This window comes from Carica papaya, chromosome 2 (assembly GCF_054855325.1).
Source record: "Carica papaya isolate Zhongbai chromosome 2, ASM5485532v1, whole genome shotgun sequence".
In the NCBI taxonomy this organism is placed as follows: Eukaryota; Viridiplantae; Streptophyta; class Magnoliopsida; order Brassicales; family Caricaceae; genus Carica; species Carica papaya.
The window spans coordinates 11,272,629-11,283,975 of record NC_142310.1 but is presented as its reverse complement, the minus strand read 5'-3'; the positions used below and the strand labels follow the sequence as shown (position 1 = coordinate 11,283,975).

The window sequence follows — 11,347 nt, the reverse complement described above, 5'->3', positions numbered from 1 at the left end:
GCTCCATCATTACACACAGTCAAAACCCTCATCCTTGGTCTCTCTTCATCTGGCAAATAACTCCATTATTAATTTATACATATAATGAGAAAGAAAATAAAGAACAGTTGAAGGAGAAGAAAGCAAATGATCAAGCCGCTTTTCTTTAACTCTAAGTATAACTATTGGTTAGTATACAGGATGATGGGGCAAAGACAGCTGCACGTAATAATTTCTCCGGTAGATGATCCCATACTTTCCTCTTTATTGTTATTTTAATATGAAAAAATTGTCATTATAGTATCTATTTAGTTTTTCTTTAAAAAATTCTCATAATAATATTTAGAAAAATTGAAAGTTTCCTTCTAAAAAACGATAAAATTATTTGTTTAATCGGTTGCCAAGCACTTAGTACTGATTTGTTATTAAGTAGATGATAGAATATTAATAGATTATGGTATAGAAAGTAACTTTAATAAACTTTTTTATGTTCCAAAGACATATATTATTACAAATGACCATATTTAATTTCACCTCTAATAATAAATAAACTACATTTGTTATATTGATGACTCTTCACTTTCTCAGTCGAAATGATGATGAATCATCAAAGCTTTTAATTTACTCTCTTAACCCTTTATTTAATTCATGGGATAATAAATAACCTTCTATGTAGACATTATTATTAATGTGCTCTTAACGGTGGGACTTAATTTAACCAAAATTTTAAAAATATGAATTATATTCATGTATGAATATGATTATTATTATTATTATTATTATTTTTAAAAAATACACATATCGATAATAAAAAAAAAAACACATAAATAAATATTTTTAAAAGTAAAGAGATAAAAAATTAACTCGTATCGGGAGGTCAAGACTGAAAGGAGAAGACCGATTTTCCTTAAAAATTTAAAATATGCAAAATTTTAAAAATAAAACCTGCAACTTGAGAAAATGCAGGGATGTTAAAAAAAAAAATTAAAAAGGAAAAATATTTAAGATTCAAATGCAATATTGAGTATAATTCAAAAGTAAAATTGGACAAGTTACTCCGATAATTTTTTTATAAAAAAAAGGGGAAAAATATTTATAACAACTTACGTGATAAATTATAAATTAATTTATATGTAAAAATAGATTGGTTGACATGTAAAATCCTCAAAAGTAAATAAATATTTAAAAAATTTATGAGGGTACATTGAATATTTTCAAATAGATTATACAATTAGATATTTGGTAAATATATAATGTTGGGATGGAATTTTGACTGATCTGGAAAAGTATACATTTTTCTTACTTCTTGGTCTACTCATTTTAATGGCAAGAAATTTTAATCCTGAAATTAAATTAATTACCGTGGGAAGAACTGTGGTACCCGGATATACCCGGTTAACAGGTTGTCTTTCCCTCTCTCCAATCTCCCATTGCAAACGTACACACCATCTCCAACTCTCTCGTTCTCTCTCTCTCCCCCATTCTTCTCGCTCGCTTCTTTTCTTGTGCCATTCTTTCAGCGTAACCTTTACGCGCGCGTAGATACTCTCTCTCTCTCTCTTTTACTGTTGTGTTACGGAAATGTCGGGACACAGGGGTGGTAGACAGTATTCTCTGTCTTCGCGGTCGTCGAGCCAGCGAGGAGGCTTCTCTGGGTCTGGACGGGGAAGAGGCCGCGGAAACAGGGGTCGTGGCGACTCCTCTGGCCCCGAGCAAAATGTTCCTATGCCGGTCGCTGCGGCTCCTCCCACATCGCGACCAGCATTCATTCCGGTGGCGGCTCCAAGTGTGGCCATGTCTCCTGGTCCTTCCTCCTTAGCCTCGACCTCATCCTCACTAGTTCCATCTGACAAGCCAGCTGCAATTTCGGCTTCTGTCTCCGAACTGAACACTAACTTGGCGGGGAGACTGACATTGGAGCCGGCGCCGATGCCACCCGCATCGTCCAAGGCTATTAGGTTCCCGGCGAGGCCAGGTGTTGGAAAGTCAGGATACAAGTGTCAGATTCGAGCAAACCACTTTTTAGTTGAGTTTGCGTATAGAGATTTATTTCAGTATGATGTAAGCCCCTAAATTTCGATTTCTTTTTCTTTTTTTTTTTTTGAAATATTTAGTTTCTTGCTTCTTAAGTTTACACTTTCTTTATTCCTATCCTTCCTAATGATCTCTCTGTTCTTTTCTCTCTATTAGATATTTAATTGTATTTATATTTGTTACAACCATTTGAAGTGACAAGGTACTAAGATGACAATCGGTATTATTATTATTATTATTTTCTGATGAAGCGTAGAATAAGATTAGCTTATTTGATTTCGAATAAGATTTATTGCATAATTATTGTTTAATTTCAATTTTTTTTCATGAATTTTTATTTTATTTTATTTAGCTAGCTAACAAGTTTGTTTTTATGTTGAAGGTGTCAATCACTCCTGAGGTATCATCTAAGAAGACAAATCGCTTGGTTATAGAAGAGCTAGTAGTTTCATGCAGAGCTTCTCACCTGAATAATCGACAACCGGCTTATGATGGAAGGAAATTCCTCTATACAGCTGGAGCGCTGCCTTTTACATCTATGGAATTTGTGGTCAAGTTAACTAACATAGATGCTAGTGTCAGCTCATCGACCTCCAAGAGGTACTTGTCGCTGTAAATTTATGTGTAAAGTTCAGTTCATTTCTTAGTTAGGATGTTGAATTGTTTTTTATATATTTAGGAATGAACGTGAATTTAAGGTGGCACTCAAATTGGCTGGAAAGGCAGACCTTGATCATCTACAACAGTTTTTATCTGCCAGACAAATAGATGCGCCATATGAAACAATTCAGGCTTTGGATATTGTCCTCAGACAAATGGCATCGAAAGAGTAATTATGACATTTAATTGGAAAGCAAATAAGATAAAAATTGGAAAAGTAAAGAGAGCACAAATAGTTTTGCTTAGTTATGATCTCTTTCATATTTCAATTATTAATTTGATACTTCTTTCAACTAATTTGAAAGTTTAAATTATAGTAACATTATTGTGGGAAGATCGTTTTTCTCACCTGACATGAGGGGCAACCTTGGAGATGGCGTGGACTTTTGGTGGGGACATTACCAAAGCTTGAGACCAACCCAGATGGGTTTATCCCTTAATATTGGTAAATATAGGCATTAAACTATTGTCAATTAATATTTATGCTCAGATTTTTGTTGTAAATTTTGTGCTAACAGTCGCTTGAAATATTTAATTTCTATCTTGCAGATTTGTCTGCCACGGCATTCTATCAGCCAATTCTGGTGACTGATTTTTTAAAAGAGAATTTGAAAATCAGAGACCTTTCGAGGCCATTGTCTGATCAGGATCGGGTGAAGGTATCATTTACCATTTTAACATGTAGTGGCTCATGGCATAGACGTTTGTAAGTCCCTACTTATATTTTAATATTTTGTAGACGTGAATTACTGATATAGTTATCGTATATATTACCCAATGATCCATCTCCTCCTCAGCATGCATGAACTGGGCCTGGTCAATTAAGTCAATTGACCAGTCCGTTGTGATGGGGATTTAGTCTGGGGATATCAGGCCCTATCAGCAAAAACTAACAAATAATCAAATATTAATAAATTATTTAAAAAAAGTTACAAAAATGGGCTAAGATCCAACAGGCTGGACTGAGATTTGTAATGCTTTTCTTAAGTTTGGGCTTGGACAGGTCTGCCCATAACAGTGGATGAGCCAGGTCTATTCTAGTATCCATCCATTTGGTTGTATTGAGAGAAATGCTTCTTTGATTTATTGCAACTAAACACTTAATGTCAAAAATGAGCATAATATTTGGTAACATGTCTTCCGTGATATGTTGTTGAAGGTATTGCCTATATTCACATGTTTTAGTCATGCCTATGCCTATCTTAAATTTTTTAAATAAAACTAAATGTGTTCATGTTTTAAAATGTTTATTTGTCAGAGTGTAAAATTCAATAAATTTTAAAAAGGTTTTCTGTCTTCTTTTTCCTTAAATTTAGGGAGTTTGGTTTGTTTAGAGGTCTCAAGGTGGGGAAATGTGAGTTCTCTGAGAAAGAAACACATCTATTTTACGTAAATAACACATTGATATTTTATAAGTCAGAAGAAAGTGTACTACTAAACCTAAAATTTGTCCTGCTATGTTATCAAGCAGTGTCTGGTCTTAACATCTACCTTTTCAATCCGTACTGGTGAGATTGGGAAATGGGAGCAATATTACTATATTTGCAAAGGTCTTGCGGTGGAAGGTAGTGGAACTACCAATCAAATAATTGGGTATGTCGTTGGATGTTAGTTACAAAGATGTTAGAACGTGGGACTCTGTAGTGACAAGATTTGAGAGGAGATTTGTAGGGTGGAAGAGGAATTTACTATATAAAGGAGGACGCCTAACACTTACTAAAAGCACGTTCACCAATCTTCTTGTATGGCTACATCTCCCTTTTAATAATCCCAGTGAATGTTGTTAAGAAACTGTAAGCAATTCAGTGTATATTTTTCTGGGGTGACTCAAAGAGGACAAGGAAATACCACTTGTTGGATGAGAGATGATTAAAAGTTGGTTAACTCAAGAGGATTGGGTTTGAGATCTGTAGTTGAGATGAATCAGACACTTTGAGGGAAGTAGGTATAGCGATTTATAAATGAAAGGGGTATGATATGGAAAAGGGTTATAGAGGCAAAATTTGGTATGATGGATAGAAGGAGGTACTCCGGAGTTTTGGTTAGATCGTATGAAAAACGATTGTAGAAAAAGATATACATGGGAAGGGGATAAATTTTGGGAATGTATCAAATGGAGAATTGGTAATGAGGAGAGAATTGGATTCTGGACGGATGTTTGGATTGAAGATCTCTGCATGCCTCTCCACCTTGATTACTGTGATACTGCTTGAACTCAGTTAATCTAGCATTAGCTCTTTTTTATGTGTTTTGCATTCTCTATCCTTTTTTTAGCAAAAATAAGAAATTTTAGAAAAAGTAATTTATGTTGCATCTTTAAACCCCAATTTGTCATAAGCAAGCCTCAGGTTTACAAAAAAAGTAACTTTCGAAGAACATCCAAACAAAGTGATAATTTGGTCTTTTACCTTCTGTTTATGTTAACCAGATTCTTTCTTATGTTAATTTTTAGTTTTAAATTTCCTTTTTGGGTGGAGGGGCTTTACAATGAGTTCCTGAATATTTGGCTTACTTAAAATGAAGTACAATTATAGGTGTCCTGTACTGCATTTGCTACTGTCTTTATGAATATATATTGTGTCTTGTGTACAAACAGACTATTGACTCCTTTCACCTTGATAATTTTACTCAAAGTTCTGGCAATTTATTTGATAAATTGTTTCTCAGAACACAATAATGATAGAAATTATTTTTTCAAATTTTTAACTATATTTTTTTTCTCTTTGTTGTAACTTCCAGGTCAGAAGGGCCTTGAAATTGTTAAAGGTATCACTTACCTGTGGCCGATATCCTAGGGCTTATAAAATTTTTGGCATATCAGATCAGCCATTAAGCGAACTAACGTAAGTTGTTTCTATGTTCTACTTCTTGATTTATGTGTGCATTTAATCAGTTAGAGCATGTATCTCATTCGGGTATTTGGTAGGACATCTTTTGGTTAAACAAGGTTATAAGGCAATGGTGCTTGAGTTTGAAAAGAAGAGCTTTAGAGTAGCTTTTCTTTTTTCACTTATAAGCCATTGGCTTTTTTAAGCTCAACTACATATTCTATTTCAAAGTTACCTTGATTTAATGTGCAATTTAAAAACCAATATCCTTATAGGCACATTTTTAATTGAATATTCTCTCTCTTTAAACCCTAATAAAAGTATGTGAAAAGTGAAATCAAAGAAGTCTGAGGATATTCTAGTTTTACTCATTTGTTTCCCCATCAAGATACAAGTCTTTAACCTCTAGAATTATGAAGCTAAAAGCTCGTGAAAAAATCTGTGAAGAATGAAATGAAAGAAGTGGAAGTGTCAAGATATTTTGAAATGAGCTCTTGATTATGACTTAGTTAAGAAAGAATTAGAATGAGGTGAGAAGACAATACAGAAAGATGAGTCTGCTGTTCAGATAATTTTTACTTAAGTTGGGTGCATGGTAGAAATCTTTAGCTTTGCTTCTTTTCATTTGTTAATTGTTACTTAAAATTGTTGAGTCTGCTGTTCAGATAATTGTTTTACCTTAGTTATGTAAAAGTCAAGGTGCTGGTTTAGTTGGAGTCCTTGAGTCAGTTTTCTAACTCTTGTTTAATTGAGAGGGTTTTAAGAAGACGTACAAGCTTCAAAATATGCTTGTCCTGGTTAATATATGCTCTACTTAAGAGCATTGTTACTTTAGTTCTTTATACTTAAAAACATGGTTTAAATGATTTTCTTTATTGGTTTTACTTCTAAATCCTTTTTCTTTTTCTAGGATTTTTATTGACATTTTTTTTCTTGCTTTTTTCTAGGTTTTATCTTGATGAAGAGAGGCCAAATATGTCCGTGGTCCAATATTTTTATGAAAAATACAAAACTAAGCTCAAATTTACTTCTTTGCCTGCAATTCAAGCTGGAAGTGTATCAAGTCCTGCATTTCTGCCTATGGAGGTTTTCCTATTGAGACAAAATTTATCATCTGAATTTTTTTCTCATTCTCTCTTTACATCGGTTTTCCTTTATTTTAGGTTTGCCAAATTGCTGATAGACAGAGATATACAAAGAAGTTAAACGCTAGACAGATAACTAACCTGTTAAGAGCAACCTGTCGGCGTCCTAATCAACGAGAAGATAATATTAAAGAGGTATATGCTTGTTCAAAAGTTTGCCAATATGGTTGATTGTTATGGTTTTGACGATTACCTTCTCATTTACTATGTAATTCAGCTAAAATTGTGTTTTTGGATTGAACTAAGATTGCTCAATCAGTTAAGTTCAGTGATGCGCTTGTAACGACTGAGTTTGGAATTCATGTGGGACGGGAACTTGCTAAGGTTGAAGCTCGAGTTCTGCGCTCACCAACGGTAGTTATTGTTACTTTTGTGACTACTAGGGTTGTTATGCATCTCCATAATTAAATATTATCTCAATGTTGATTGCTGCAGCTGAAATATCACGATACTGGGGTCCAGTCAAGGGTTGATCCCCGTTTAGGTCAATGGAATATGATTAACAAGGTAAAATTAATGGTTTTTTGATTGTCTTACTGATGGATATGTGCAAATCTTATGGCATGGTTTAGCATCAGTTGTTTTTTGACAAACTAGTTAAATAATGTTATGAACATTCTAGATCTTCAGTTGTTAAAGCATTGTGGTCCTGTCCAAAAACCAAATATAAATAGGAAATAGCATGAAACAAAAGGCTTTCTTACTCCATTCTGATCTATGTTGGTTAAGTTCAGCGGCCTTGTTTGACTACTGAAATGGTTTAATGTCATGTTGGTTGCAGAAAATGGTCAATGGTGGGAGGGTTGAGTTCTGGACATGTGTGAACTTCTCTGAACAGGTGGATAGAAATTTGCCCTTCCAATTCTGTAGACAATTGATTGAAATGTGTAACAGCAAGGGAATGGTATGGCTCCCATCTTTCCCATCTACAAAATTTCTGTGTGGTTCATAATCTAGTATCTAGAATGATTCTTTGTTTTCCTCAAATTTTTTCAAGGAATTCAACCCAAACCCACTACTTCCTATATGCTCATATAAACCAACTGAGATTGAGAGGGTTCTTGTGGACATTTACAATCAATCGATGGAAAAACTTCAAAACATGAAGGGGAAACAACTTCAGTTATTGATTGTAATTTTACCCGATGTGACTGACTCATATGGTAAGCAAAATAACATAGATTCAATTGAAATTATATCTTCCTTATCTGAAAAATTTGGTTGTTTTCAGGAAAAATTAAAAGAGTGTGTGAAACAGAATTAGGAATTGTCTCACAATGCTGTCAACCTGGACAAGCAAAGAAACTCAGCAAGCAATACTTTGAAAATATCGCTCTCAAGATAAATGTGAAGGTTTGTGGTATAGTTCTCTCTGGTTGTGTTACTGTCATCTTGTTTGTTGATCTAACTTGGGGCTTACCAATTGTTAGGCTGGGGGACGAAACACTGTATTAGATGATGCTATTGAGGGAAGAATTCCTTTTCTTACTGATCGTCCTACCATCATTCTTGGAGCTGATGTGACCCACCCACAACCTGGCAATGATTCTTTTCCTTCAATAGCAGCAGTAAGTTAACTTGTTGGCTGTTTCCTATATCTCATTCTCAGCTTCCTCATTTCTTTGTATTAAAATTTTGAACTGCACAGGTGGTGGCTTCCATGGACTGGCCTGAAGCAACCAAGTATCGAGGAATTGTATCTGCTCAGTCACACCGAGAAGAAATTATACAAGATCTTTATAAAATAATTCAGGATCCTGAAAGAGGTCGTGTCCATGCAGGAATGATCAGGTGAGGAAGTTACTATTATGTTATTAGTATCTCAATTAAGTTGTGTTTGTTTACTGATCCTTTAGCTTTGTAGGGAATTGTTTATTGCATTCAGAAAATCAACCGGGCAGAAACCTCATAGGATTATTTTCTACAGGTAAAGTGTTTGTGATGATTCAGAAAATTGTTATGTGGTGTTGATACTGTTACTTTGTTGGTGCAGAGATGGGGTCAGTGAAGGACAGTTCAATCAAGTTCTGTTATATGAACTGGATGCAATTCGAAAGGTATTATGATAACGTTAAATTCTCAAAGCATGTCAAATGAATATGTTTTTCTGAAAGTCTTGTGATTAATCTGATGCTCTACATTTTGTTCCTCAAATGTTGAAATATGTTTAAAAGGTTTTAGGAAGTGTGTCATGGGAATGTATTAATTTGCTGCTTGTTATGGAATAAGCCATCATATCAGTTTTGTTCATGTTTGAAGTTCTACTTATTTCCCTTGCAGGCTTGTGCCTCCCTGGAGGAAGGATATCTTCCGCCAGTTACATTTATTGTGGTGCAGAAAAGGCATCATACACGTCTTTTCCCTGCTGACCACACAAGGCACAACCTGACAGACAAGAGTGGCAATATTCTACCAGGTCTAAAGTTTGGCTTTTCTTTCTTCTTCTTTTCTCAACGTACTTTATTTATGGTTTTCTTTTGTTCTTTCCTTGGTTACTAAATTTGATGTGTTTGTTTACAAGGTACCGTGGTTGACACCAAGATTTGCCATCCCAGAGAATTCGATTTTTATCTGAATAGCCATGCTGGAATTCAGGTGAACCTGGGTTATTTTGTTCAAGCAAAAAACCTAAGAAGCAAAGCTTCTTTGACATTCTTATACCTTTTATTGATATTTTTGTTTCACCAATGAATAACTAGGAGTTTTTGTTTTCATGACCTTATAGGGCACTAGTCGTCCTGTGCACTACCATGTTCTGTGGGATGAGAACAAATTCACTGCTGATGCATTGCAAGTGCTCACTAATAATTTGTGTTACACGTAATTTTTCGTTGCCCTGATCATTTGAAAATTTAAGTTTTTTTTCCCTTTTTTTGCATTAACAATTGTTCTTGAAACCTTTCCAGCTATGCAAGGTGCACACGGGCTGTTTCAATTGGTTAGGCACTCATCCTCTTTATAAATTACTTATGTCTTCATTATACACCATATCATTATTTCAGCAGTATATTAATCTGTCTGTCCATTTGCAGTGCCTCCTGCTTATTATGCGCATCTAGCTGCTTTTCGAGCTCGGTATTATTTAGAAGAAACGATGGAGTCGGATAGTGAATCTGCAAGTGGAGGGAGGAGGGCGATCACGCCATTACCTTCCATCAAAGACAATGTGAAGAACGTTATGTTCTATTGCTGACTTGATCACAGTTTAGTGTCTTGTGAGGTGGATTCCCTTCTAGGTGGTCATTTATTGGCGCAGCAATTGGGGAAGTAACAGGAGGAAGATATTGCCTTGTTTTGTTTTTGGGTTTCATCTCTGCAAGCAGTAAGGATTTTTTAAAAAGACACATTGATTATGAAATGAGTACAAAAATTTTACTTCAATTTCAGTTTGATTTGTGGATTTTAATATGCAAAGCTACAGCAGAAGAAGTGAAAAAGAGGATTGTTTTTGTTTTAAATATATATACGCTCGCGTACACACAAACACACACACACACGCACATACATATATTCCAGTCAATCTCAGCGTCCGTCAGCTCCGCTTTTTCAGTAATCTCAAGGTGTAGCTTGAGCGTGGGAAACAATTTGGGGATTCCACAAATTAATGAAGTAGTAGTACCTTAGGTTTAGAGCTTAGTGTTTAGTATATTAGCATTAATATTTTAAAAAATATAATATTTATTTAATGTAAGTTTCCATGAAATTGTAAAAATAATATTTTCAAATGTGTTCATTTTCCACTAATTGCTTCTTTTTCCTCTCTACTCTTAATTATTAGAGTCATCGTGGTTATTGATCATAATAATTTCTTAAAATTTTTTTTTTATTAATTTTAGTTGTTAAAGTATTTTCAGATTCTTCATTTTTAAAATTAGAATTCAGTCTCTCATTAGTGATCTTAAGAGTGCACTATTGGAACTCTGGTTAAAAAGAAAGCAACAAGCCTCAGTATGTAACTTTTCATCTTTCTAATTTTAAGTCCAGATTGGAAGGAGAGAAAATCTCTCATCTCTTTGGTTTTATAGAAGCGCTGAGTGATGGTTCGTAATAATATATATCTTCTTTTATTTTGACTTCATTTCCCCCCCATACATGATAATTTTTGTAAATATAGGTTTGTTCGAACAAATGTTCAAAGAAATGGTTCTTGAAATTGAAAAATTATCTTAGAATTGTATGTTTTATATGGTAATTTTTTTTCTTTGAATTAAGAATTAAAATTAAAGCTTTACGAGAGTTGATTGGATCAACAAGAGTAGAAGAGAAATGTGTTGACTAAGTTATCATTTGATCCTATCTTTGAATTCAAGATTTACCCTTAAACTAAATGATTCCACGAAATAAACTGGTGGTGTCGTCTTCTTTCCAGCCATTAATATGTTTTTGACAGTAGAATTTTTTTTTTTTACAATATCTCATATTAATATATCTTGGAAATGATTCTCATATGCCCTAATTTAAAGAAACAAAATTTTACAGGAGTATGGATTGCTAAATACATTCTGAAGTTCAAAGAGCATTCCTAAACCAAAATTAGTGCAAAAACATAAGAGCGTCATTCAACACTTGCTAACAGTATAGGTGTTTCACTGTTAAGATGCAAATGCAGTCAAATTTTGCTACCACTTGCCTCCAAATTTTCTTAACCCATATGAGTGAATGGAGGTATAACACAAATTTCTTTCATATAGAGAAGGTCTG

General features: G+C 34.1%; 1 protein-coding gene across 1 annotated transcript; it reads left to right on the top strand.

Moving 5' to 3' along the window:
- Positions 1-1,385: 1,385 nt before the first annotated feature.
- On the top strand, positions 1,386-10,027 carry AGO5 (Argonaute family protein). Its single transcript, XM_088213307.1, has 22 exons — positions 1,386-2,040; positions 2,396-2,613; positions 2,693-2,842; positions 2,991-3,118; positions 3,223-3,332; positions 5,413-5,516; positions 6,449-6,587; positions 6,665-6,781; positions 6,893-7,000; positions 7,082-7,153; positions 7,428-7,550; positions 7,644-7,809; positions 7,878-7,999; positions 8,077-8,214; positions 8,295-8,437; positions 8,511-8,573; positions 8,640-8,703; positions 8,927-9,062; positions 9,168-9,241; positions 9,372-9,466; positions 9,553-9,584; positions 9,679-10,027. The coding sequence occupies exons 1-22, from the start codon at positions 1,561-1,563 to the stop codon at positions 9,837-9,839; spliced, it is 2,943 nt and encodes a 980-aa protein (XP_088069433.1). The 5' UTR covers positions 1,386-1,560; the 3' UTR covers positions 9,840-10,027.
- The last annotated feature ends 1,320 nt before the right edge of the window (positions 10,028-11,347 follow it).